This window comes from Corvus brachyrhynchos, unplaced genomic scaffold (assembly GCF_000691975.1).
Source record: "Corvus brachyrhynchos isolate BGI_N302 unplaced genomic scaffold, ASM69197v1 scaffold223, whole genome shotgun sequence".
In the NCBI taxonomy this organism is placed as follows: domain Eukaryota; kingdom Metazoa; phylum Chordata; class Aves; order Passeriformes; family Corvidae; genus Corvus; species Corvus brachyrhynchos.
Window position 1 is genome coordinate 732,025 of NW_008237174.1, and position 26,944 is coordinate 758,968.

General features: G+C 57.2%; 1 protein-coding gene across 18 annotated transcripts in view; it reads left to right on the top strand.

Moving 5' to 3' along the window:
* The window catches only part of KIF1A (kinesin family member 1A), a 35,444-nt gene extending 9,158 nt beyond the window's left edge, over positions 1–26,286 (top strand). For 2 of the 18 annotated variants that reach the window (XM_017728759.1, XM_017728763.1), the window contains 37 exons: positions 988–1,196; positions 1,704–1,783; positions 2,111–2,186; positions 4,224–4,303; positions 4,567–4,673; positions 5,285–5,368; positions 5,477–5,657; positions 5,739–5,811; positions 6,060–6,153; positions 6,265–6,413; positions 6,570–6,748; positions 6,836–6,973; positions 7,798–8,061; positions 11,535–11,653; positions 11,739–11,824; positions 12,122–12,260; positions 12,783–12,951; positions 13,287–13,377; positions 13,756–13,874; positions 14,053–14,108; positions 14,462–14,570; positions 14,716–14,782; positions 14,874–14,958; positions 15,301–15,406; positions 17,374–17,400; positions 18,837–18,860; positions 20,277–20,391; positions 20,628–20,761; positions 20,905–20,966; positions 21,077–21,222; positions 21,475–21,687; positions 21,836–21,913; positions 22,213–22,337; positions 22,471–22,617; positions 22,734–22,926; positions 23,003–23,121; positions 24,202–26,286. In XM_017728759.1, coding sequence (XP_017584248.1) covers positions 988–1,196; positions 1,704–1,783; positions 2,111–2,186; positions 4,224–4,303; positions 4,567–4,673; positions 5,285–5,368; positions 5,477–5,657; positions 5,739–5,811; positions 6,060–6,153; positions 6,265–6,413; positions 6,570–6,748; positions 6,836–6,973; positions 7,798–8,061; positions 11,535–11,653; positions 11,739–11,824; positions 12,122–12,260; positions 12,783–12,951; positions 13,287–13,377; positions 13,756–13,874; positions 14,053–14,108; positions 14,462–14,570; positions 14,716–14,782; positions 14,874–14,958; positions 15,301–15,406; positions 17,374–17,400; positions 18,837–18,860; positions 20,277–20,391; positions 20,628–20,761; positions 20,905–20,966; positions 21,077–21,222; positions 21,475–21,687; positions 21,836–21,913; positions 22,213–22,337; positions 22,471–22,617; positions 22,734–22,926; positions 23,003–23,121; positions 24,202–24,244 — 4,286 coding nt within the window. In that variant the 3' untranslated portion in view covers positions 24,245–26,286. The remainder of the gene's footprint in view (positions 1–987; positions 1,197–1,703; positions 1,784–2,110; positions 2,187–4,223; positions 4,304–4,566; positions 4,674–5,284; positions 5,369–5,476; positions 5,658–5,738; positions 5,812–6,059; positions 6,154–6,264; positions 6,414–6,569; positions 6,749–6,835; positions 6,974–7,797; positions 8,062–11,534; positions 11,654–11,738; positions 11,825–12,121; positions 12,261–12,782; positions 12,952–13,286; positions 13,378–13,755; positions 13,875–14,052; positions 14,109–14,461; positions 14,571–14,715; positions 14,783–14,873; positions 14,959–15,300; positions 15,407–17,373; positions 17,401–18,836; positions 18,861–20,276; positions 20,392–20,627; positions 20,762–20,904; positions 20,967–21,076; positions 21,223–21,474; positions 21,688–21,835; positions 21,914–22,212; positions 22,338–22,470; positions 22,618–22,733; positions 22,927–23,002; positions 23,122–24,201) is intronic. The other 16 variants (XM_017728761.1, XM_017728765.1, XM_017728767.1 and 13 more) reach the window with 12 other exon arrangements.
* The last annotated feature ends 658 nt before the right edge of the window (positions 26,287–26,944 follow it).

Here is a 26,944-nt window from a genome sequence, read left to right on the forward strand (position 1 = left end):
CACTGGGACTGGAGCCTGGCACGGCACTCGGGGGGGATGGAATGGCGCTCTACTGATGAGGTGGTGGGTAGTGGCGGCCAGGAGGCTTTTGCCCGTGGATAAGCACCATGGCCCTGTCCCATCCCGGGTCAGGCAGTGCAGCCAGGCTATGGTGAGCCTGCTGAGGAGACAGGGGCCTGGTTGTCATCTCCTGGCTCAGCTTCCCTGGGTGTGGGCTAATGGAGATCGGTGACTAATCCTGCACCTGCTAACCTGTGCTCTGCCTGCCTCTGGCACAGTGCTCTGAGACCCAGTGACTCCTCAGGGCTGGAGGAGCCTCTCTGATACTTGAGTCCTAAGCCACCACAGCTGATGCTTGGGTGCCAGCTGGCAAGCACCACTGCCTGTAGTCCTGGGTTCACTCTCTGGCTGCCTGGCCAAGGTGCTGCTCCAGCAGGCCATGGGCTTCCTTTGAGCAGATCCTGTGAGGAAATCCTGCCACTTCTCCTGCCCTGTCTACCTGACCCCTTTGTAGGGCAGAGAGCCACCCCTTCCCATCCTCTTCCCTTATCATTCTCTGCTCCCAGATCTGGCTAATCTGGGGCATCTGGACAGGGAAAACCACCCAGGCTGTATGAGATGGAGAGGGTGACAGATGCAGTTGCACATACTTGGGGAGGACATTTGGTCCCAGACCTGATGGATGCAGGACCCCTGTTGAAAAAGAGTGTCCCTGGGAGCCCAGGAAGGCTGCTTCCAGAATCTGCTTCACCAAACAGCCCTGTTCTCTGAGGGGCTGCCCAGGCTGGGGAAGAGAGTGCCTGCCCTTGCCCTGTTGCTTTCTGTGCCGCTGTGCTGTTGCCTGTGCCTTTTCCTGTAACTCCTGGCTTTTTTCTCGATGCACCGGCCACTCTTTGTTTTTTCCCAACAGCTTTTCTTGTCTCTATCTTTCTCTGTCATCCTGTCTGTGTGTCTTTCCCCGGCCCATCCCTCTTTCCCCGCCCATAGATGTGTCCGACTTTGAGAACAATAATGATGCTAGAGGGGCAGAGCTGAGTCACCGCCATGACAATCTCTCCACAGTGACCAACGCCATTGCTGGGATCAGCCCCTCTTCCTCCCTCTCTGCCCTGTCCAGCCGCGCTGCCTCGGTTGCCAGCCTCCACGAGCGCATCATGTTTGCTCCAGGCAGCGAAGAGGCAATCGAAAGACTCAAGGTTAGAGGCTGGTGCCCTGCAGAGTGAAGGGCTCAGCTCAGTGTCCTGTGGCTTCCAGAGGGGCCTCGGTGTTTTCTGGACACCCATGAAGGGTGATCCTCAAGGGAAGCAATACTTGGATGTGCTCTTGCAGAGTGGCCAGACTTAGAGCTTGCCCAGACTGAGGGGTTGGGTGTTGTAGGGTCTTCCTGCTGCTTTGTTATGGAAGATGGCTGCTTTTGACCTGTGGGACAGGTGCTCTGGGCTTGGGATGGGATGAGTGCTCCTGGTCCAGCATGGTGCAGGAGTGGGCCGGCAGCAAGGCAATGGAGAGGCTGGTCTTCGTGCCTCAGTCTTTGAAGATGGGACTGAGGGAAAGATGTGGGTGAAATGCTGCTGCAGCATGTATAAACAAGCCTGAAACTGGGACCAGTATCCCACTGAAGCACGCTGGGCAGAACTGGGCGGAGTGGTCAGGTGTGCTGCCCACGGGATACACTAACCCCCTGCTTAACCCACACTTGCCAGGAAACAGAGAAGATCATTGCAGAGCTCAATGAGACGTGGGAGGAGAAGCTGCGTAGGACAGAAGCAATACGGATGGAGAGGTGGGTGGGCTGGGGGGGAATGGGACAGGATGGGATGTGACAAGATGGTGTTCCTTGGGCATTTCCCACCCTCTGCACTTTGCTACAGCAGTTGAGTTCCTGGGGCAGCCAAACATTTTGAATGTCCAGCCCAACCCTGGGTTGTCCCCTGGGCACCCCAGTACCTACCTAGAGGTGGGCTGCTCTGAAAAACCCACCTGAATTATGACGAGAGCTGTAGCAAGCCCTGCATTGCAATCCATGGGACAAACCATGGGCTTCCATCCTAGTGCTGGCCCCAGGGGTGCATGGAGTTTTGACAGGCTCTTCTTTCCCTTGCTCCTTCAGGGAAGCGTTGCTGGCTGAAATGGGGGTGGCCATGAGGGAGGATGGAGGCACCTTGGGTGTTTTTTCGCCTAAAAAGGTAGGATCATCCTATTCTCTTGTTCCTGGAGACTGCTTTTTACCCCCACAGCTCCCTTCTGATCCACTCTGTCACAGCTTGCCAGCCCCACGTGCTTCACTAGCCTTTTCTTGGCTCTGAACACTATGGGGGAAATCCCAGCATTGAGCGTGCTGGGTACAAACATGGGTAGAAACATATGGCTAAAAGTCCAGCCCCCATTACTGGGGTGCTGTCCCCTTTCATGAGGGTATTTGCTGATGATCGCTCTCTTGGACTTCAGTGTTAACTTATAAAAATTCATACTTTCAGATATTTAAAATTGCTGCCCCTGAAACCAGCAAGTGCTTGCTAAGAAATGTGGGTGGGCAAATATTCCATCTCTTTATTGCTTGTAGCATTTGGCTTGGCCAAACCTCTTAAGTGTGTGTGTCCCCAGCTCAGGTGGTGCTAGACTTCTCAACCTTCCCCTTGTGTGGCCCAGTTGACTTTTAGGATAAACGTGTACACTGTTGTCTTTGTTTCTTGTCCCAGCTGCTGCCTGTTAGGACTCCAGACCTTTGGGTAGGAAGCGTGGGGGTTTATTCCCCAAAGCAGGTTGGTCTTGGAGGTGGGGCATTGCTGTGGTGGTATTGGTGCCTCCTTGCTCTTCAGCTATCTGGCAGGTAGAAACTCTTCTGACTTCTCCAGTGGCTGGTGAGGAAAGTTAGTGTTGATAGTGTGCAAACTCCATTTCGTTATGGGCATTGCACTTTACTGTCCTGCTGTGTGCCATGGCTGGGGTGGTTATGGCTCCAGAAGCTTAGTGGAAGTTCACCACCAGCTTTACAAATCTGGACAAAAACTGCAAGTGGAGGAGTCTCAGCCCCCAGGGCCATAAGTCTGTCCAGAGGGGCAAAGGTTAAATGTTACAGCCAACTTCTGCCAGCCACCATGGAGAAGAGCCCACCTTTCCCTTGACCTCCAGCTCTGCTGCCCTGTTTGGAGTGTGTCTCTGCTGTCAGCCAAGGCTTGTGGCACCATGGTGAGGGGACCCCTCTGCATGCTGGGTCTCAGCAGGCTGATATGGTGTTCCTTACAGCCACTGTGATTCTGTCTGGGAAACTCAGAACTTCTCCCACTGATACTCCTGGGACTGCCCCTGTTCCCTGTAGGTGTGATCCCAGCAGCTCAGCTGGCTGTGGCCAGAGAGGCCTGTGGCTGGGGGAGAAATTTTCCTCTCATCAAGAACAAAGTGGTTTGTGACCTAGGGGAAGAAAGGGATGTGAGGGACCTGTTAAGAAGAAGACCAGAAAGCGAAATTCCTCCTGCAGATAGGGCTCCAGGTCTGCGCCGCTTTCGGATGAGCCTCTGGGACGTGCTCTTTTGGATGCATCATCTGATGCACAATCAGTGGAGGAAAATGGGCACTTTTACTCCCTTTTTGACCTGGCAGAGGGCAGGGTTCCATTAGGTATTGGGAAGAAATTCTTCCCTGTGATGGTGATGAGGCCCTGGCACAGGTTGCCCAGAGAGGCTGTGGCTGCCCCATTCCTGGAATTGTTCGAGGCCAGGTTAGATGAGGTTTGGAGCAACCTGGTCTGATGGAAGATGTCCCTACCCATGGCAGGAGGGTGAAACAAGATGCATTTTTATGTCCCTTCCAACCCAAACCGTTCCATGATTCTATAATACACAGCACAGGTGAGAAGGATCCTGCCCCGGGAGACTCTGAGCCTTATCAGGGATTCCCCATGGGAAGGCTTCAGCTCTGTGTTGGGCCTGTTTGGAACATGAATTTTGAAAGGTGGCCAGAGGAAGGGTAACTAGGACTCAGCCCTGGGAGGAGGAAAGCAAGGAAGCTTGTGGAAGCAGGGCATCCTCATGCCAGCCTCTCATTTCTCTGCAGTCCCCTGGAAAAGGACCCATCTGGATGTATCGCCCTGAAGATACAGAGGGCAGGAGAGCCTGTGCAGAGGCAGTCTGCAGTGCTGCTGAGCTCCCACCCTCCTCCAGAGCATCCCTCAGTGCCTGGGCAGGCAGGGCACACAGGGACGACTCCTTTTTGGTTTCTTCCAGACACCGCACTTGGTCAACCTGAATGAGGACCCGCTCATGTCCGAGTGTCTTCTCTACTACATCAAGGACGGGATAACAAGGTGAGGGCCAGGTCCCATGGAGCGGTGGGAGCATTGTCCATATCTCAGTGCCTGACTTCCCAGGTGGGCAGTGGGGTGACAGCTGTCCCCAGGCTGGGCACTGTTCCCAGGGCATCCCCAAAGTGCATCCCCAAAGTGCAAATCCCCAAGATTTTGGTCTTGCGGTGCACCAAGGGTTGCTCCTGTCAGCTCCAAGGATGGGGCTGGGGGGAGACTCAGGAGCAGCTGCTTTGAGGAAGGATTGAGCTAGGTTTCCCCTGCAGGGTTGGCCGGGAAGATGCTGAGAAGAGGCAGGACATCGTTCTCAGTGGGCACTTCATTAAAGAAGAGCACTGCCTGTTCCGCAGTGACACCAAAACCAGTGGTGAAGGTATTTCTTGTCTGGAGGGGCTTCAGTGCCCTGGGGACCCACCCCTCTGCATGTCCCCAGCACCTGCCCCCAGCTGAATATCCTGCCCTCCTCAAACTAGTGGGGCTTTACTGCATGGCTATGGCCTCTCCATGCTTCCAGATGAGCTATATCCTTCATGGCTGGGAGGGAAGCTCATGCAAGGCATGTGGGAGCAAAGCAAGGTGAGGAGATCAGGGCAGGATGGCTGAGCAGACTGTAGATGATTCCCCTGCTCAAGATGTGGAGCAGAGTCCACCCCCCAAAATGGCAGGAACCTGGGTGTGAGGTGGCCGTGGGCGATGAGCCTGGGGAGGATGGAGATGCCTTCTGGAGGCTCTGGTCTCCTCTCACATGCAGTCTCCAGCTGCCCTTAGTCCTTGGGACTGCTCTGATTAACGTCAGGTTGGCTGAGTCCTGTTAGCTGCCCACGGTGTGGGTGCTGCTGGTGGGTACCACCCACACCTGGGGTGCTGGCTGGGGCAGCTCTCCCTTTCTGAGGCTGCTGGAGCGGCGGAGCAGGAGATGCAGGATTTATCCCTCTGCTTCCACCTTACCTTCACTCCCCTCTCCCCTTCCCACCATCTCCACAGTGATAGTGACCCTGGAGCCCTGTGAAGGTGCTGACACCTACGTGAATGGCAAAAAGGTGACGGAGCCCAGCATCCTGCGCTCAGGTGGGTCCCTGGGGCTGCTCCAGCCCACCTTCCTCCCTCCCACGGGGGCCCTGCACTTGTCCCACGTTAAACCCACACCTTTCCCCCACCCCGTGCACATCACTGCAGGAAACCGCATCATCATGGGGAAGAGCCACGTCTTCCGCTTCAACCACCCCGAGCAGGCTCGGCAGGAGCGGGAGCGGACCCCGTGCGCCGAGACCCCTGCAGAGCCTGTGGACTGGGCATTTGCCCAGAGAGAGCTGCTGGAGAAGCAAGGCATCGACATGAAACAGGAGATGGAGCAGCGGTGAGAGCATGGGCTGGGATGCTGGGGAGTTGCGTGTTCACTTCCAGGTTGGTCATCCTCTCCTTCTCCCTTTCCACCTAGGCTCCAGGAACTGGAGGACCAGTACCGGAGGGAGCGGGAAGAGGCGAATTACCTTCTGGAGCAGCAGAGGCTGGTAGGTGGCCGGGACATGGCTCCTTCTCAGGCTGTCCAGGCGTGACTGAAGTCCTGGCAGATGTTTGTGTGGGGTGGATCTGTGTTCTAAAAACAAGGGCAAATCTGTTGTTACTGGAGCTGTCAGCACAAACACTGATCCAGAGGAGGGAGGGGGCTGTGCTCCTGCAGGGAAGAGGAGTGCAATGTGGCAGCATCAAGGAAGGTCACACCAGTGGGTTGCATCACCTCTCTTCCTCTTTCCCCCAGGACTATGAGAGCAAACTGGAGGCTTTGCAGAAGCAGATGGATTCTAGGTATTACCCTGAGGCAAATGAGGAGGAGGAAGAACCTGAGGATGAAGGTGAGGGCTGGGAGCCACCACAAGGTTTTGATACTCTCTGTGGGGGCATGAAGAGTGAACTGTGGGTTGATGTCCTGGTAGTGTGGTGACTCTCCCTCCATGTCCCCACAGTGCAATGGACAGAGAGGGAATTCGAGCTCGCCCTCTGGGCCTTTAGGAAGTGGAAGTGGTACCAGTTCACCTCCCTCCGTGACCTGCTCTGGGGCAACGCTATCTTCCTCAAGGAAGCCAATGCCATCAGCGTGGAGCTGAAAAAGAAGGTGGGTTGGCTGGGCTTCTTTCTGGCTCACTGCAGCACCCACAGCAGAGGCCACGAGAACAGGCAGCCAGGAAGTGCTGAGGAGGGGTTGCCAGAGGCAACACATGAAGCCCTCCACCCTCCCAGGTGTCTCACCACCCCCTCTGCCCCTCTCCAGGTCCAGTTCCAGTTTGTGCTCCTCACGGACACGCTGTACTCGCCTCTCCCTCCTGACCTGCTGCCTCCCGATGCTGCCAAGGATCGGGAGAAGAGGCCATTCCCCCGGACCATTGTGGCTGTAGAGGTGCAGGACCAGAAGAACGGGGCAACACATTACTGGACCCTGGAGAAGCTGAGGTGGGTGAGAGATGGCTGTGCCAGGAGGGTTTGGGTGCCCACAGCCCTGTGTCTCACTGCCACCATCGGCGTCCCCTCTCCCTGCAGGCAGCGCCTGGACCTGATGCGTGAGATGTATGACCGAGCAGCAGAAGTGCCTTCCAGTGTCATTGAGGACTGTGACAATGTGGTGACTGGCGGAGATCCTTTCTACGACCGCTTTCCCTGGTTCAGGCTGGTCGGCAGGTGAGCGCTTTGGCTCCTTCGAAGCGTGGCTGGGACCCATAGATAGTCCTGCAGGAGGGTACGCTGCCAGCGCTGCCCGCCACGTGCGGGGCGTTCATCCCCCTGTGGGACTGCGGTGTGATGCCTCTCCTCCGTGTTGGCTGCCAGCACCCCGAGGGACCCACGAGCTGCTGGCAATGCTGCCGCTGCCTGCCATAACCCAGTGCTGAGAGCCACGGGCTCCAGGCTCGGGGGATGCGGGGGCTGTGGCTGTGCAGCAGGCAGAGAGCCTGTGCCGTTGTGACCTCCACCGCGGTGGGCATGTGTCCCTGTGCAGGTGCTGGTGTCTGAGCATCTGTCTGTACAGTATGTGCCGCGTGTTTCCGTGCGCTTCCTGCACACTGGTTGGAAGGGTGCAGTGCCAGCAATGAAGATGGGCCACCCTGGAGAAGGCTGGGGCAGGGGCAGGGCAGGGGGAGCAGGGGGCTGAGCTGCGTGGCCTGGAGGCATTCCCCCGTGCTGTAGCACGTGGAGGGATTCTCTCCAGCAGCAGGGGTGGTGGGGAGCCTTGTGCCACCTGCTCTGTCCCTGCATTCCCTGCAAAGCCAGGAAAGGGAGTCCCCAGCATTCACACTGGTTTCTTGGGTTGCTCTTTTGTCTGGCTGTTGGTAGCTTTAGAGATGCACCAGATGGGCAGGTCTTTGTTCCCAATGTCCCTTGATTTAAGCAGACAAAAAACCCATCCCAAAACCTAACCAAGAAAAAACAAAAAAGCAAAATTCCTGTTCTTTCTGTTTGGAACAGCTGGTGTTAACATGTCTTCTATCTTGTTGTACTAACCTTAGTTCAGATATCTCTGGCTGCAACAGCTCTCCTCTTTTCAACACATGCATGAGCGAGCGCATGGCTGATCTCACCCCCTCCCCTACCTTCTCGAACCCCGACTCCGACATCACCGAGCCTGCTGACGAGCAGCACCAGGGGCAGGAGGAGGAGGAGGAGGAGGAGGAGGAGGAGGACCTGGAGGAAGACATCTTTCCGGAGTGCCCGCTGTGTGATGGCCGGGATCCATTTTACGACCGCTTCCCCCTGTTCAGTTTAGTAGGAAGGTTGGTGAGGTTTTAGGAGAGCATGCCGGGAAGGACCTAGCTCTTTCGCATGAGGGAACTGCTTTTGGACACGACTCCCACCTCCGGGGCATCCCGGAGGTGCAGGGGGTGGCCGGCTGGGATTGCCGCCAAGCCCGGGTGCCTGGCAGGGTGATGAGGTAGGGCTGTGAGAAGCATAGTGGTGGCAAGGGATGGCAGGGGAAGGCAGATGGTGCCTTCCTTTATATGGGTACCTTTTTGGGGGGAGCCCCTGAGAAGGGGAGCTCTGGTGTGTCTCCATCACTGAAGGAATTGGGGGAGCCACCTGGGGGTCTTGGTCCTGGGCATTTCTGTCCCAGGAAGGACCACCTGCCACCTGGCTTGGGATGACCCTATGGTGCCGCTGGCTGGGGGCACACAGGCACTTCAAAACCCTGTGTGCCTCTGGCATTGGCTTGGCTATCCTGGCTGCGTTGGTCAGTGTGAGCCCCCCTGAATTTGGAGGCTTAGATGTCCCCAGGTGGTTGGGGGGATGAAGCTGAGGGGAGTGAATAGAGAGGCAGGTGCAGGACAGAGTGCCAAAAGCAGTGTTTGCTCTTCCCAGCCCCAGCCAGTGCTTGGCTTGGGGCCATACCTGCCAGCTTGGCATAGGAGATGTCCAGGGAGGTTGTGGGGACCTGGGTGTAGGCTCCAGCTCCTCTGTAGCTGGAGCCAAGGACAAGAATTTTGATTACTCATACCTGTTGACTGGAGACCCCCTTGGGCTCCATCAGTCTTGGCCTGGAGTAGCCCACCAGCTGCCCCAAACCTGGCTGTGCCACCAAACCTGGAGCCATCTGCCCATCCCTAGAACAGTATGCGGAGCTGCCAGCTTCCTCTGGGCTTTTCCCAAGGGGGTGTGCACCAGGAGATGTTCTGAGAGCCTTTGCCTCAGGCAGGACCTCCCTGGCTGGGGTGAGCTGGGGCTCCTCTTTCTTGGTGTGCCAGAGCCAGGCAGCGTGGTGGGAAGGAGGGACCAGAGCAGGCAGAGAGGGTGGAGGTGGGGTAAGAGTCCTGCAGCCTCAGACCGAAAGAGCTGGGTTCTTCCCCTTTTATTTTCTTTTTTCCTTTTTCCTTATTTAAAAGAAAAAAAATATCAAAACAACCCCAAAACTCTCAAGGGCACCTCAAAAAACCAAATAAGGCCCTGTGGCAGCGGCCCCACTCCATGCCGGGGGCATGTTCCCCAGAGCTCGGTGCCTCCTGACTTCTTTTGAGTCTGCCCTGGGTTTGGCTCCCCGCGCAGCAGCTCCGCCGGCCACATTTCTTGTGAAGTGTGCTTGGATTGGTTTATGATTGGATCCTTGTCTTTGATTTTTTTTCTTTTTCTTTCTTTCTTTCTTTCTTTCTTTCTTTCTTTCTTTCTTTCTTTCTTTCTTTCTTTCTTTCTTTCTTTCTTTCTTTCTTTCTTTCTTTCTTTCTTTCTTTCTTTCTTTCTTTCTTTCTTTCTTTCTTTCTTTCTTTAGTCTCTCTCTTTCTCCCTCTCTCTCTTTCTCTCCCTCTCTCTCCCTCTCTCTCTCTCTCTCTTTCTTTCACTCTCTCTCTCTCGCTTTCTCTTTTTCTTTCTCTCTTTCTTTCACTCTCTCTCTCGCTTTCTCTTTTTCTTTCTCTCTTTCTTTCTTTCTTCAATTTTTTTTTATTTTGGTTATTTTAGGTTTTTTTTTTCTTTTTTTAGCTGCTGGCTCTATCTCTTCAAAGCTTAAGCAAAAATTGGGGTTATTTCACTTTTGTCTTCCTTTGGAAAGGCTTTTCTTTGATCTGAGCATGCCATCTTTGCACCTCACCAATCTTGTGGTTAGTGTCCCTGCCCTCCTTCCTCTAGTGACACACTCGTCCCCCTCCTCCCTGCCTGCCCCACCTCCTTCCCACTCTTCCCTGCCCTCTCCAGTCCTCCGCTTCCACACCAGCTGCCCTGTGATTTTGGGTGGGTGGGCGCACACCCTGTGCTTCTGAGGGTTCCCTGTGGTCACAGGGCTCTGCCCCAAGCGTGAGGTCCTGCTGGGAAGCCCTGGCAGCTCCGACCATTTGCTCCCAGTGGCATCTGAGAAGAGATGGGTTGAGATGGGCCCATCAGGAGATAATGATTTGGCATCACCTGCTTCCACAACTTGAGTCCTTTGAGATGCTTTGAGTGGAAAAAGCCTCCAGGAGCAGTTGAAGGTCAATAGGAGTCACCAGAGCAGGGGGAATCTCCAGACTTGGGGCTTGGGGTGCAAGTGCAGGGCTGCAAGAGCCCCCTGGGCACTTTGGGGTGCCGTTGAATATGAAGATTTCTGTGAGGCTGGGATGCCCTGAGCAGCACAGCGGCCACCTGGAGATGCAACCCTCATGGGAGCCTCCTGAAGTAGAGGTGTCCTGGCCAGCCCCCAGCACCATCCCACCCCACAACAGCCAATGACACGGCACGTCAAGATGCTGATGGGTGCCACAGGGAGAGGTGCCGGGCACCCCACCGCTGCCAGCTTGCACCTCTTGGCAGGGAGCTCAGCGCCAAAGGTGATTTGTCACTGCGGAGGGTACAGCATGCCACCATGGCCAGAGCTGGATGACCATTGGAAGCTGGCAGTGAGGTGGAGGGAGGCAGCAAGAGGACCCAAAACACTTGAGAAACAGAGAGCAGTGACCTGACAAGAAGTGCTGACAGAGACATGGTGCAGCCATCGTGTTGGACTCTGGCCATGGTAGCGTCGGTGATCCGGATGCTGCAGAGGAGAGCAGGGAGGCTCAGACTTGCCTGGCGTGCCGTCCATCCCTGTGATGTGCTGGCAGGTGGCCCGGCAGCACCCCGAAATATGTGTGAAGGGATGGGGAGGGGGGATGCACAACCTGATGCCGCCAGCCACACCACGCAGCTGCCCTCCCAGCGGCCTGCAACACTGCGGGCAGAGACAGGGCCAGGAACCCCAAGCAGGTTCACCTCTGGAGGTCCAGGACCTTGTCCTCTCACCTCCTTCACTCCTGACAGCCTCCATCTCCCTTGTCACCCTTCCTTCCCCCTGTCTTGCCCCTGTCCTCCCTGTGGTGACTCCGCAGCTGGCCCCTAGTCATGTTGCAGTACCTTCTGCCCAAGTTCTCCAGCTCTCTACCACAGAGAAGGTCCTCTTGCCCTACGGCTTCACGGTGGCACCAGCGCAGCCCTCTCCCCTCCTGCCTGCCATGGAGGTGACAGTCGGAGAGGTCTGCAAGTCTGGTGTGTTCTGTGGTGTTTTCCATGGCGTGTGCCACCCTCCTGCCCACCCTCCTGCCCGCGGCACGCTGCCTGCCCGCTGCCCCCAGCCCCTTCGCCTGGCCCTGGCTGCCTTCTCTTTAGTTTTGCTTTGCAGCGCTGCGGTCGCGCCCTGAGCAGTGACCTGGGATCCCGGCCGCTGCCGGCCACGCCAGCCGTGCCTGGGGACTCATGGGTGGGAGCAGTGACCGCTCTCCCCCCTGTTGTGTGTCCCCCCCTTCTCTGGCAGGGCCTTTGTCTACCTGAGCAACCTCCTCTACCCCGTGCCCCTGGTCCACCGCGTGGCCATCGTCAGCGAGAAGGGCGAGGTGAAGGGCTTCCTGCGTGTGGCTGTCCAGGCCATCTCAGGTAGGAGGGAAACCCCCCCCCCAACAAAATGTACCCTTGCATCCCCTGCACCCTTTGCGCTGGCTCACCCCCATTCCTCCTTCAGCGGATGAAGAAGCCCCTGACTATGGCTCTGGTGTGCGGCAATCAGGGACAGCCAAGATCTCCTTTGATGACCAACACTTTGAGAAGGTAAGGTGGGGCTGGCTCTTGGTGGATGCCCGTGGACCCCCGACCCCTGCCTGCCACCTCAGTGCTTCCCCACGGAGACCCCCAGGCTCCTAGAGGTGGAGGGAAGGGAATGTACTCTTGGTCCCCCAGGCAGACCAAGGCCTCAGGCACCCACTGGTGCATCCTGCTCTCGCCCATGTCCCAACGGGGCTGCCATGGGGTGAGAGAGAAGTGCCTGGGTGTTTAGGATGCTGGCGGTGGCACAAGCGGGACCCCCTTGGGGACCACCAGCATCCCTGAACCCTGCTCCTGGCACAGTTCCAGTCAGAGTCGTGCCCAGCTGTGGGGATGTCTCGCTCGGGGACCTCTCAGGAGGAGCTGCGCATAGTCGAAGGTCAGGGGCAGGTCAGCGACGTGGGTCCGTCCGCCGATGAAGTCAACAACAACACGTGCGCAGGTGAGGAGGGATGACAGGCAGTTTGGGAGTGGCCCCTGAACCCAAGTCTCTTGCACCCTCATTGACAGCCCACTGCTCCAGTGGCAGACAGAATCACAGAGTCAACTAGGCTGGAAAAAGCCTTTGAGTTCGTTGGGTTCAACCTATGACCTGAAAGCACCTTGTCAACTACCATGGCACTGAGTGCCACATCCAGGCTTTTCTTGAACACTTGCAGGGACGGTGACTCCACCACCTCCCTGGACAGCCCATTCCAGTGCTCAATCAGACCAACTTCCCCCTGTCCACACCTTCCTTTCAGGGAGTTGCAGAGAGTGATCAGGTGTCCCCTCAGCCTCCTCTTCTCCAGGCTAAACAACCCCAGCTCCCTCAGCTGCTCCTCACAGGACTTGTGCTCCAGGCCCTTCACCAGCCTTGTTGCCCTTTTCTGGACACGCTCCAGCATCTCAACATTATTCCTAAATGTTCCTAACACTGAGGGGATGACACCCTGCCTTGCTAAGGGTCTCCCTCTCCCTGCAGTGACCCCAGAGGACCTTCTTCTGGACAGCCCAGAGAAGCCTGCACCGGATGGGCCACTGGAGGTGGCTTTGGATCACCTGAAGTTGGGCAGCATCTTCACTTTCCGTGTGACAGTCCTGCAAGCCTCCAGCATCTCCGCAGAATATGCAGACATCTTCTGCCAGTTCAAGTGAGCCCCCAGTGCCCCCCAGCCCTGCTTGTTCCACCATGCTCCAGCCATCACCTGGGGGCTCGCGGTGAATTTGGGAACTTTCCTTCACCTCTGAGCCCTTTGTGGATGAGGAGGCAAAACCAAGGGCTGTGGAATCTGCCCAAGCACTTGCTTAGTCACTGGCAAAAGGCAGGGAGAGACTGCCATTAGCTTCAGGGAGTCCTGTGCCAGCCAAAGGTACAGGCAGCAGCCCCAGGGGGAATAGGCTCTTGTGGTCCCTCGCTTTCACTCCCCTCCCTGCTCCAGCACGTCCCCATCCCACAGCCCCTGAACAACCTTCCTTCCCCCCACAGCTTCATCCATCGCCATGACGAGGCCTTTTCAACAGAGCCCTTGAAGAACACAGGACGAGGGCCACCCCTGGGCTTCTATCATGTCCAAAATGTGCGTACCCCTCTTCCAACACCCATTTGCCCCTGCAGCTTCTGGGGTCTCTGCAGGACCATTGGCCGGATCCTCTCCCAGGGAAGCAGCTTCCTCCTGGCTTTCCCAGCCCCTCACAGCTACCCGGCTTAGCCAGCCTTAGCCATGGTGGACATTCAGGGGAAACACCAAAAGCCACTGTCATCCACCTGGAAAGGCTGGGACTTCACAGCAGTGGTCTTGGTGGGAAGAGCATCCCTGAATAGGGGGAGGAGTGGGTGAGGGATGCAGGGGACTGGCAGTCTTACACCCTTCCACATGCCAGGTGCTGTTGCTGGCTCTATCCCCTTTCCCAGCTAAACTGCACTGTCAGTGGCTCAGCAGCTCTTTCGCTTCCAGATTGCTGTGGAGGTGACAAAATCTTTCATCGAATACATCAAGAGCCAGCCAATTGTGTTTGAGGTGTTTGGCCATTACCAGCAGCACCCCTTCCCGCCTCTCTGCAAGGATGTCCTGAGGTGGGCACATCTGGGCCACCCCCAGCTCCTGGCTGTGCCAGGGGCTTCTGGTGCGGTGGGCTGCCTGGGGACTCAGAGAAAGGGGGCAGGTGGTGGGCGGTGGCCCCAAGGCATAGGTGGGCCTGGCTGGGTTTGGGGGTCCCTGGGGATGCTGTAACCAAGCTGGTTCTGTCTGCAGCCCTCTGAGGCCATCCCGACGCCACTTCCCCCGTGTGATGCCACTCTCCAAACCAGGTAGGGAACCCGGCCTCCTATTCCTGTGCCCACCTGTAGTTCCCATGTTGGGTGGGTGTCCCCTTCTCCAGAGGGACCAGTTAGGACCCCAGAGGGACCAGTTAGGACCCCAGGGGGACCACAAAATGTACTATGGGCCAGAGCACTTGAAAGCTCTAGACAGCCATTTCCACAATACTCAACAGACGGGAAGCCCCCATCTCACCTCCTGCAGAACAGCAGGGAGGAGGTTCCTTGCTCTGTGTGTGCTCTGAGGTCCTCGCCTGCTCTGCCCTTTCCCTGCCAGCATATGCCTCACTTCAAGTGCCAGCAGCAGACTCAACCTCTTACCTGTCTTTTCTGACCCACTGCAGTGCCTGCGACAAAGCTGAGCACCATGACTCGGCCCAGTGCTGGCCCCTGCCAGTGCAAGTATGACCTGATGGTCTTCTTTGAGATCTGTGAGCTGGAGGCCAATGGCGAGTAAGTCCTGCTGGGAAAGGGAGAGGGAGAGGGAGCGGGAGAGGGAGAGGGAGAGGGGAGGAAGGCAGCAGTCTTTTTGCCCAGTGCTCAGCACCTCTGGGCAGGCTGGCAGGATTCTGTGTCATGCTGCAATCCTCTCTTCCAGCTACATCCCTGCTGTTGTGGACCACCGTGGAGGCATGCCATGCCATGGGACCTTCCTCCTTCATCAGGTACTCTCTGCCCAAGATGCTGTCCTAGCTCTGACTCCTCCTGGGACCTGTGTTAACTACTGTCCCTTCTCTCTGGCCTCGTGGGTCTCAGGGCATCCAGAGGAGAATCAGTGTCACCTTGGTGCATGAAACGGGCAGCCTCATCCGCTGGAAGGAAGTACGGGAGCTGGTTGTGGGTAAGCCAAGCCAGCCTCCTCCTCTCAGGCTGTTTCTTGCCCACATTCCCACGTTCCCACATGGAGCTTTAAGCCTTGTCTCCCCTCCTGCCCTGCAATAGTAAAGCAGCAGCTGCCTGGCAGGTGACACTGGGACACTGTGTGGGCAGCCCCTGCCACCATCTCCAGGAGCTGGACCAGGATCTCTGGTGCTGAATGGCCAGCAGTGGGCTGAATGGCCAGCGCTGGGCAACTGCTGCCTGTCAAGGGGGCTGCAGGCAGGCAGTCTGCCCCTGCCTTCATGGAGACCCTCACAGGGCCACTGCCTGTCACCTCAGAGGCAACTCTGTGCTGCTTTTGCAGGTCGAATCCGGAATACCCCAGAAGCAGACGAGTCACTCATCGACCCCAACATTCTGTCCCTGAACATCCTCTCCTCCGGGTACATCCACCCCTCCCAGGATGACCGGTGCGTGATGCTTTTTTTCTTGCCCTTCCCCTGCTGCGGTGTGGGATGGAGGGGGCAAATAGCAGCCCCTTTCTCCCTTGGAAGTCTCTTGGCCCTTCTGCTGCCTTGAGGCAGGGTTTTTCTGAAGCTGCACAGGGTCTTGGGGTACAGGGCTGCCAACCCCCTTCCTCCTCCTCCCCAAGGCCTTGCTGTGCTGGGGAGGGTACTACGGGGAATTTATGTGTGGGTCCTGCTCTCTGGTGCTGGCTGTGACGGGCTGGCACAGGGAGGCAGTTGGTGCCGGTGCCTGGAGGATGTCCCAACTCCATGGCTAGAGGGGAGGGGCTAGTTGCCCTGTGTCCCAGCAAAATTGCTGGAAAGGCCACTTGGCACCCATGGCAGATCCCTATCTGTGTGTGAGTAATGCAGGAAAGTCATTCCCACCCCGTGTGGGTGACTTCAGGGATGCTCATCCCTTCCTGCCTATCCCAGAGGGCTGTCATAGAACCACAGAATGGTTTGGGCTGGAAGGGAGATTAAAGATAATCTCATTCCAAACCCCCTGCTACGGGCAGGGACACCTTCCACTAGACCAGGTTGCTTAAAGGTGTCCCCACTGTAGGTTTGGCAGGGTGTGAAAGAAGTGGGACCAGAAGATTTTTATCTCCAAGATCTCCCTGTGTGAGTCCTGCAGTGGCACGGGGAGTCGTGGGCATGGAGGGCAGGGCTCTCCTCTGCACCAGGGCTACTGGTGGAACTTGGGGGACTGATGAGGGTCTCTGGCCAGAATGTGTGCATGCAGGCAGCTGCAACAAGACAGGGATGGTCGATGCCAGCACTGGGAGCAGCAGGACTGGTCCTTGGCTGGGTGCATTGTGGTCATTGGTGTAGGAACATGGTGGTGAGGACTGGGGACCACTTTTTCCTTCATTTGCTTTGTGGTCACCACTGCCCCAAGGAGGCCTGTCCCAAGGTAGGGTGTTTCTGTGGGAATGATTGGGGTCTGGATAGGATTTGCTACCCTGAGCACTCTCAGGGCAGCAGCTCCTGGACATGGCAGAGCAACCCGCTCAGAGTATCTGGGCAGCAGAGGCGAGTCCTGGGGTCAGCACGCGTGCAAGTGTCAGACCAGGAGACTTTTGTTACAGCCTTGGGGACAGAGAAAGAGTCCAGGTGGGGATGGTCAGACAAGGAGGGCCCAGTCCACTGGAGTGGTGGTGGTCTTTTTGCTGGGAGCTGGGTGTCTGTGGCACCTGCAGACTCTTGGGGCTGCTCAGCTGTTTGTCAGCTCCTGATCTGGTTGATTTCTGGTTGGTCCCAGATGCAGCCATATGGGATCTTCGGCATGCCTAAGGTAGTGTGGCAGGAGGGATGCGCCTCCTGCTCTGCCTTCTGCCCTGTGGGTCCTGCAGGACAAGGGGACACAGCTCAGGCTGGAGGGATACCTGGGGTGTGGAGAGAAGCGTGGAGACCAGGGGCCTATCTGGGGGCACTGACTGGTGCACGTGTCATATCTGTCCCATATCTATTCCATGGAGCCTGCCCATGGTGAGGCAGGGGAGGAGGGGGTGGCCAGCTGCCTGCAGGGCACTAGCCGCAATGCCCCCCACTTCCACTCCACATGCAGATGTGCATGCTTCACCCTGCAGCTGTGAGGATAGGCAGAAGGAAGGCAGAGAGCAGAACCAGTGCCCACTTCCCCCCCCTCCCAGCCGCTTGCGCTCCCCGCTTTGCTGCCTTGTGCCATGCAGCCTCCATTGCCTGGAGCAGCCCTGGCTTCCCCTCTGCAGCCTCCCCAGCGCCCCGGAGCCACTCAGGAGGAGGCTGGGAGAGTAGTTCAGCTCTCTCTTCAGCACGTGTCCATCCCTGCATCAAGCGCCCAGGGCGGAGGCACAGGGGGCAGTGCCTGGTGTCCCCCCTCGCTTCCCTCAGCTGCTACTGCCCATCTAAGCCCACACTAACCATGTGATTGTTTTGTGTTTTCGCAGGCAGTTTCTTGATTCGGATATGCCTAGGTATTATTTGTTTCCATTGGTTTTTTTTCCACCCCTCCTTCTCTCCTTTCTTTCTTTCTACCCCCTTGCCTCGGCACGCTCACTCCCGCCAGAGGCAGCACTTGGACATCCGGCCCCTCATCCCTTCACATGCCCCATCCCTCCTCCTTCCTGCGCTGGCACCTCTTGCTCACTCGACCCCTTTTGCTGTTCGTTTGGGCCACGCTCTGGCTGGCTGCCGCTCCCCCTCGCACGCCTGCGTCTCCATTGCCTGATTTGGGTTTTATTCTTGCTTTTTGACTTTGCTACTCTCCCATCTTTTCTGGCATCTGGCACCGAGTGTGCCAGACCCTCCATTGTCTCCCGCCCCAGTCCCAGCTCAGCCCCTGGTGCTGCTTGGAGTAGCTGCAGGGCTGGTGAGGACAGTGGAAGTTTTGCCCTCTCCTGGGCACCTGGTAACGATGGCAGGACTGCAGTTGGTGTGGCAGCGGCTGTCCACCCCGTGCACGGTTGTCCCGTGGGTGTAGGTGCGGCATATGGGCAGCGTGTGTCTGTATGCAGGTGTGACAGCGGGTGCACACATGCATACGTGGCACACATGCAGACTGTTGTACTCCTCTGTAAACGGGCAGTGGCTGTTTGGGGACTGCAGGCTTCAGCTGGAACCACTGGGTGAGCCTGGCATATGCGTGACAGGTGCCAGATCTGTGGATGTGCCACCAGCCTCTGGATGGGAGCATTGTCGAGGCCCCAGGGAAGGGGCCCACCACTGTGCCCCATGGCAGAAGAAGAGGGGCATGTGTCTGGGAGACAAGGGATGGAGTGCCCTGAGTCCTGGCACATAACTTTGTGCCTGAAGGTTGTCTTCCCTACAGCAACTCAAAGCTGGTCCTGCTCAGAGATGTCTGAGGGCAGAGCTGTCCCTGCAGCAGTATTCTGTCCCCTCCCAGGGTGCAGGAAAGTGGATACAGCACTGATCCAGCCCCCCCACTGCAAGAGAGATGGGTTCACACTGGTGCTGCCCATGGTCTCGCAGCACAGTGATGCTTTCCTTGTGGACCAAGGGATGGGCCAAGAAGTCACCTGCTGTGTGAGTGGTGGTGGGACATCTCATCCCCCCAGCTGGCACTGTCCCAGGGGACTGCGCTGGGTGGGAGCTCCTTGCCCTGGGATGGCACAAGGGCAGAGTTAAGGGGATAAGAGAGCACATGTGCTTCCTTCCCAGCTGCTGGACCATGAGGAAGATGGGAGGCAGAGGGTTTTCACCCAGGCTGGTAAGCCTTTTTCTGCCCTCGCTGAGCTCCTTTTGGTTCCCAGTTTGGGTTCAGCTAGGCTGGAGCTCCCTTGGCCAGTGGTGCTAATATGTGCGAGTCCCTTCAAGAGGGGCTCTTCTGACCTGTCATTTTTCTGTGTGTGTACATGTGTGTGTTTGTCCTTGGGTCACCTTCCACTTATAGCATTTCGCTGGGAAATGACACTAGGTATTTCACGCGCACCTGCTCGGTCTGGTCCCTCCTGCTTTTCTCTTTTTCCCCTTTGCCTCCTCCCTTTGCTTTTTGCTCTTTCTCCCCTCCCTTGAGGCTTCTCTTCTCCTCCTTCTCCTTGGGGAGTGCTCTTTTCTTAGGCAACCTGTGTCTTGAAAGCAATCCTTTGCCTTGGCTGTGTCTCACGCCGGGGGGTTTATGTATTTTATACACCTTTTGAAAGCGTCACTCTCCCTCTTCTTCCAACATGTGGGAAATTGCAGTTGAGAACCTCTCCCTACTCCCGCTGGCTGCCCTGGCTCTTGTTAAAATTGCTCCTCAGCCACCTGGATGCTGCTTCAGGGATGTGCTGAGGTGTTCTCATTGAGATATGGCTGAACCACAGCTTCCTGAGGATGCTCAGGCAGGAGCCGGGGCCGCAGCAGCTCTGGGCAGTTTTGGGGAGTGGGTGTGCCGTAAAGCCAAGGCTGACCCGGGAGGGAGCCCAGGAGTGGCGCAGGGGGTGAAACGGGGATCCCCCATGCTCTCTCACCGGAGCCGCCTCCTGCTTCCTCACCCTCGGTTGCTCAACCCAAGGAGAGCAGCTGCCACTCTTGATCTGGGTGAGCTGTGCTGTCCTCTCTGGGATCCTGTAGGCCTGGGTGAGTGGGACCAGGTGTCCCCTGCTCCTTCTCCCAGCCTGGGAGCCGTGGAAAACACAGCAAAGGGGCCTGAGGCAGCAGAGTGGGAATGGGGCTGGCAATGAGGGTAGTGCAAGAGCCAGGGGAGACAGCCTGACAGGGGCCAGCCACCAAATCATGGTCCCCAGCTTCTCACTGGGGCCCAGGGCTGGCAGACAGGGGCAGCCCTGGGGAAGGGGACCTGGCTGGTGGGGGGGCTGTGCTCCCAGAGGTGGGCTGGCAGCACACCCCCAGTGCTGAACATCATCCTTCCTTTCCCTTCTGGCCATCATCACCCAAATGGCAACAGCTGCTCCTGGCAGGGACTGGGAGGTGCTGTGCCCCAGGCTGGATGGTGGGGACTGGCCCCGGTGCACTGGGGGTGGCAACCCCTGCTCTGAACACAGGGGTGGGGCATGAACCCTCCTTCGCCCTCCTTTGCCTTCCTAGCCTGCTCTGCCTTGCCTGCACCCCATCTGAGCCCCCCACTCCTCCCGCGGACCCTCCTCCCCAAAACCCTGGTCCATTGGCCATTTCAAGGGTGCCGTGTCCTCCTCCCACCATGCCTTGTGCCCTTTGCCTTGAGCCTGTGTCCTCTGGAGTGGCTGTCCCCATCTGTCCCCACTGCGCATGCATGTCTGTGTGTCCTTGCAGGCCTGCTGCAGCGCTGTGGGGGGGACAATGGCACCTCCTTGCTCGCCTGCCAGGGGTTCCAGGGAGGTTGTTTTACTGGCCCTGCTGGTTTTTTTGGCAGGACTTTCTACCAGTTTGAGGCGGCGTGGGATAGCTCCATGCACAACTCACTGCTGCTCAACCGTGTTACCCCTTACCGGGAGAAGATCTACATCACCCTGTCAGCTTACATCGAGGCAAGGACCTTGTCTGGGGTCACTATACATCAACAAAGTCGGGTATTTCCCCAGCTGTTGGGGTGCAGCCAGCGTGAGCCCTTCCTTAGCTAGTGCTTATGGGGTGCAGGGTTCAACTTTGTGCTTGGGGGCCATGTGGGACCCTGGAACTGAAACCTGCTGGGCACGGGGATGGGAGAGATCTGCTGGGCTGCCACTCTGCAGCACCCCTGATGCCTCCCTCTGCCCGACTGCAGATGGAGAACTGCACTCAGCCTGCCGTCATCACCAAAGACTTCTGCATGGTTTTCTACTCCCGGGATGCCAAGCTTCCTGCCTCACGCTCCATCCGCAATCTTTTTGGCAGCGGCAGCCTGGGGGCTTCTGAGAGGTACCAGGATGCCCCTGTTGGGGAGAGGAGAGCCATCACCTAGGGAGTGGGGCTTTTCCAGGGCATCCCAGCAGCCTGGGTGAAAAAACTGGGGTGTGGGGATGGGGCAAAGCCAATAATGCCTCATCTCTCTTTGCTCACAGCAACCGTGTGACAGGAGTCTATGAGCTCAGCCTCTGCCGTGTGGCTGATGCCGGCAGCCCAGGTGGGTGCCATGCCTCTGCCCGGGTATTCAGCTGGGGCAGGGAGGCACAGCCGGGCCTTTGGGTTAGGGGCCGTGTGTCTGTCCCCCCAGCTGTGTGTCTGTGCCCACAGGCATGCAGAGAAGGCGCCGGCGTGTGCTGGACACCTCTGTAGCCTACGTCCGGGGAGAAGAGAACCTGGCTGGCTGGCGGCCCCGCAGTGACAGCCTCATCCTTGATCATCAGTGGGAGCTGGAGAAACTGAGCCTCCTGCAAGAAGTGAGAGTCTGGGCTAGAAACGGGCTGAAATAGTGCAATTCACAGCTCTGCTGGTGCTGGGGAGATTCCCCACCCTGCACGTCACAGCTGTCTTGGTTGTGGGAGGAGGCAGGAATGGGGCTGTACTGCCAATACTCCTGTGCATCGCTGCTAGCCAGGTCCCAGCAGATCCAAAGCTAATGAGTAAATAGAGTTAAGGGGGCCAGGGGCTGGGGGAAAGGGCCACCCCTGAGCCTGGGTGCCTGTGCCCAGGTGGAGAAGACAAGACACTACCTGTTACTGCGAGAGAAGCTGGAGACGACCCAGCGCCTGGGCATGGAGACCCTGTCGCCTTGCTCCAGTGAGGATTCTGAGTCCCGAAGCACCTCCTGCATCTCCTCCCCACTCTCTGCCGACGGGGCACCTGAAGGCCGCACCTCTCCCCCTGAGACCCCCAGCGAGAGGCAGAAGGAGCTGGCTGTGAAGGTAGCATCCTGCAGCATCCCCAGCTGGCAGGGATGAAGCCAGGAAGTGGCTTCCACAGGGTGGCTAGGGGTTGTGGCACGAGAAAGCCCAAGAAGAGTGGGAGGTGGAATGTGCCCCATGCCCCACTGTCCTCCTCCTCTCTCTGCAGTGCTTGCGCCTGCTCACGCACACCTTCAACAGGGAGTACAGCCACAGCCACGTCTGCATTAGCGCCAGCGAGAGCAAGGTACTACTGCTGCCCCAGGCTCTGCTGGGCTGGTGGGGCCAAGGAGGGATGTGTGGCTGGCAAGGGAATGGCTGGGTGGAGGCCAGATGGGCACTATGGCACAAGTCATGCCTCCTCTGGGGTGTCTGCTCCCTCTGCTTGCTCAGGTTTTTCCCAGAACTGGTGGCTCTCAGGACTGTGACAGGAGAGGACCCTGCCAGCCCAGGGTCTTGCCTCTCCCTGTATGAGCAGGAGCCTGGTCCTTTGCATGTGCCTGGCTTTGTGCAGAAACTCTAGTCCACACCTCCATTCCTCCACAGCTGTCTGAAATGTCCGTGACCTTGATGAGAGACCCCTCCATGCCAGCTCTTGGGGTCACCACTCTCACCCCCTCCTCAACCTGCCCATCACTGGTGGAAGGATGTTACAATGCCATGGAGGTCAGGTAAAGAAGCTGGTTGGGAGGTTCTGGTGACATATCCCAAGCAGAGCAGCTGTATCACTGGTACATGGTCCTTGTCTGTGGATGTTCCCTAGCCATCACTCTTCCTACATTCCATCCTCTCCTCCTTCCCCAGACCTCCCCAGGTCTCCTCCAGGGCAGAGAGCCCTGACCTGGAGCCTGTGGTAGAAGGAGAGCAGAAGAAGTCCCCAGCCCGCCGGCCTGAGGAGGAGAAGGAGCCCCAGCGTTTGCTGGTGCCCGACATCCAGGAGATTCGAGTCAGGTAGGAGCAACTGGGGCAGCCAGCGAGGGGAGCACCTATGGGCAGGGTGTCCATCCCCTACCATTGCCACCTCCTCATGGTCTGTATCCCACCCCTTACCTTGGTCCCTTCTGCAGTCCCATCGTCTCCAAAAAGGGCTACCTGCACTTCCTGGAGCCTCACACCAACGGATGGGTAAAACGCTTCGTGGTGGTCCGGCGTCCATATGTCTACATCTACAATTCGGACAAGGATGCGGTCGAGAGGGCCATACTCAACCTCTCCAAGGCCCAAGTGGAGTACAGTGAGGACCAGCAGGCCATGCTCAAGGTAGGGTACTGGGAGCCAGCCCCACTCCACACACCCCCACTGAGTGAAGGACTAAGCTCTGGCTCTCCCCTAGCAGACCCCGAACACATTTGCAGTGTGCACAGAGCACCGGGGCATCCTGCTGCAGGCAAGCAGTGACAAAGACATGCACGACTGGCTCTACGCTTTCAACCCTCTCCTGGCTGGATCCATAAGGTACCAGGGGCAGCTGGGGGAAGGGGGATGCAGAGAAGCCATTGCTGGGGGGGCTGCAGGATCCCAGTGCTTTCCCTGCTGCAGCCCCCAGCCAGGTGTGGGGAGCATCTCCTGTGCAGAGCTGTGCCTGGACAGGCTCTCAGCTGGCAAAACTTGGACCACACTAATTTTGAATTCAGCTCATCCACATTTAAATGCTTCAGTCTACGGACAGATTCCAAGTGGTACAGAGGTGTTGTTGTGCTGAGCTCAAAGCAACATCCATGCCTGGTGGCAGGGACACTGGCCTGTCACTGTTCTTGAGACCATCTCACAGAGTTTTTGAGAATGTTAAGGAAACGTTCCTGTCTGACCATCCGGAAGTCACACATGCCCCACCTGAGCTGGGACTGAGGCCCCTTCACAGCAGGTGGTTCCAGTGAGCCGACAGGGGCCTTGCTTGATTTCCTACACTCACCACACTCACAGAGTCAGACGAGGTTTCCTAACTGGCTCAAGTCACAGGTTTCCCATAGCAGAGTCTCAGATGTCTCTATCCTTAAAAAAATTCAGTCGCGGTGCAGTAACAAAATAACAGCTGCAGCTGGGTGCCTCGGAGAAGGAGCCCCGAACAAAGGAAGCCCTGGGCTTTTGTACCCTCGTAGTCTAAGGGCACCAAGGTCTGGGTTCCTCTGGATTCCTCGGCTCCTGCTGTGTCTCCTGCTGTTCCTCACCTGGCTGTCCCGCAGGTCCCTATGTCCTTTGTTATGCAAACGATCGGCAGTTCACGGACTCTTGCCTCAGGCTCCCACCCCTGCAGCTCAAATTGCAGCTGCACACCAAGCTACCTGCACTGAACGTATTAATTCCTCAACAAGACCATCTCATGGAGTTCTTGAGATCATCTCAAGTGGCAGGACTAGGGGAATAGGAGTAAATGCACAGAAATGTGTGTACTCTGGCTAAAGAGACTTTAATTCTATGTCCTTCCAGCTGTCTGGATTCAAGTGTCAGCGTGGAGGTAGGACATTGAACCTGGGAGTTCAAACCTCTCATTGTCCACATCTCTTAACACTTTTTGTCCCTTGTTTTCCAAACCAGATCCAAGCTGTCCAGAAGGAGAACAGCCCAGATGAGAATCTAACCTGAAAAACACCCTCCACCTCATCCGTCTGCCAACAGGATCAAGATAGCTGATTCTGTCTGAAGACTCCCCATGTTAATATCTGATCTTTCACACCATCTGCTGCCCCAGCTCTCTGCTCCATGGAAGGATCTGTCTTGATTCACAGCTTCACAGGGGAAACTCACTTCTCTTTGTAGCTGCAAAAGCCTGGACCCGCCTGGGCAGGATTCCTTGTGCACGTGCCATCTTCTGCCTGTCCCCCCATGGGTGACCTTCATATCACACCATCTAATGCTCAAAAAAAGGTCCCTATCAGAGGGGAGGGAGTGAGAAGGGTGGTTTTGGCTAAAAGCTGGTCTTTGATCTAGAGAGATGGGAATGCAGCAAAGCTCAGAGCTGGGAGAGCAGGAGGAATTGCCCTCAGGCGAAGGGAAAGTGGTGATTTAGATGTGGGGTTTCCCTAATTTACTGATGTTTCTGCAAGAGACAGCAGAGTAAGATCAGGTGTCAGTACTTTAAGATTATATTTATAAAGTATTTATTTCTATTTACATCACAAAAATCCCCTAAGTTGAGTCCTGGCCCCCAGCCAATGCCTCCCCCGGGCAGGGGAGAGCCTTGGTGTTGGGCTGGGGTTCCAGAGATGCCTTCCCTGGGACATCACTGGCTTGTGCCTGGCAGCAGCACAGCTCTCACCCTCACTCTCTGCCCTTCCCCAAACATTTGCTTTGCCTTCCCCTACAGCTTACACTACTTTTCCCCTGAGCGGTGGCCAGACAGCCCACCATGTCTTCCCAAAGAAGGCAATTCCTACCTGTCCCATCTACCTCTGGAAGGGAAGAGCCCACAGTCTCAGCTGGCCAGGGCACTCATGTCCCTGCAGATGGGTGACTGCACTTTGGAGCTTGGTCCTACTGGAGGGAAAAGGAAAGCTCTGGGGATGGCTCTGTCTGTCACCCCGTGCTGGGCTACCCTTTCCAACCAAAAGCGCGTGGGCCACCTCTAGTATCCCGGCCTGAGGCCCCCAGGTGTCTCATCCAAAGGGATTTCCCACTCTTAGGGCAGGATGCCAAGGATTCCAACCCTGCAGGGAGTGTGGAGGTTTAGGTGGAATGGGAAAATTCCCTAGAGGCCACGACTAGGAGTGACCATCCCACCCTACAGGATTCTTCTTGCCCTCTTCCAAAAGGGCTTGCACATCCCTTCTCCCAGCAGGATGACAGACTCAAAGCAGATCAAAGGGTGTCAGGGTGGGGATGGGGCTTCTTTTTTCTGTTATAGCTGGTGTTCTCTCACTCTTCCTCTGCTGCAGAAGCAAGCACCCACCTCCCCCCACCCTGCCTCCATCAGCATGTTAATCTGGGGGCTTCCCACATCGGAGGTGTTTTTGCTGAAAAGACCTTCTCCTCCAGCCATCACTGCTTCCCACCTCCTCCAGCAGCAGCTCTCTCTCTTCTCCCATCTCTCACCCATGGTTAGATGTTTTTGTTCAGGGCTTCCCAAGTGGCCAGCAGCGTCTGGCACAGCTCTGCGTTGGAAGCTGAGCATCTTCCTCCGTGCATCTCCCAGGCACCCCCCAGCTCTGCTGTCTCTTGTCCAGCACGGCTGCGCCTTGGCTCTGCCGCACCTCCCTGCACTGTCTGTGGGGTGTGTGTGTGTGTGTGTGTGTGTGTGTGTGGGACGTGGTGCTGTCTTCTCGTTATACTCGTATTGTGGGGGGCACGGATAGGTAGGGACATGGCAGATGAGTAGAGGCTTGCACTGGCCCCCTTGCTGCATATCAGGCACCCTTTAGCTTGGGTTTCAGGTCACAGAAAGAGTTTGGGGATTCTTCTTGAGCACATGCCGGTTCTGCCTGGCCTCACCACAGCTCCTTGGGCATCTTACTCCATTACTACAGCCCAAAGCTGCAGTGGGGCTGCTCCTCTCAGCCCAGCTCCCCTGCCCAGGACAAGCTCCCCAACAAACTGGGCTATTTTCCTCTCTGTGATCCTTTTTAGACCTGGAGGGAGACTTGTGCCCTTTCTGGATGAAGAGTGCCAGCCTGGAGGCAGAGAGAGGCTGAGCTGGGGCAATGCAGGGGCCCAGGCTGCAACATCCTGGCTCCCATGGTCTTGGCAAGGACTAGTTGGTACCATCCTAAATTTCAATGAAAGGGGCTAAGGGTGGAGAAACAGGGGGTACCTGAGGGGAGGCTCTTCCAGAATGGAGGCAGCTTCTGGCAGAGACGGGACCAGTGTCTGTCAGGGACCAGACACAGGTTCACTGGCCAGGGCTGTGTGGTGCTACCTGTGCCACAGACAAGACGCAGCCCGCTGAACGGCATCCTCCAGCCAAAGCCGAGCCATGCCTGAGGCCAGCAAACCTGCAGTGCAGACGGCTCGGCTGGAGGTCGGGGCCGAGGGAGACAGAGCTGCCCACTGGATGTGGTACACGGGCCATCCTTGCCATCTTACCAGCAGCGCTCTGGCCGGCACCGCGCTCCTCGTCATGGCCCTGGCACCCATTCCCTCGGCAAGGAATGCAAACCGGAGGTTTAAGCACGACTATAAGCCCAACCGGAAGGGAAATTCCACAGGGCAGCGGGTGGCACGGAAGGCAGGCGGGCATCGGCGGGCAGGCTGGGGCCAGAGGAGGAGGGAGGCCGCACTCCCCGCTCTCCGGTTCCCGCCGGCGCTCCCTGCCGTGTGCCAGGGGGCAGGACTGCGGGTCCCGGAC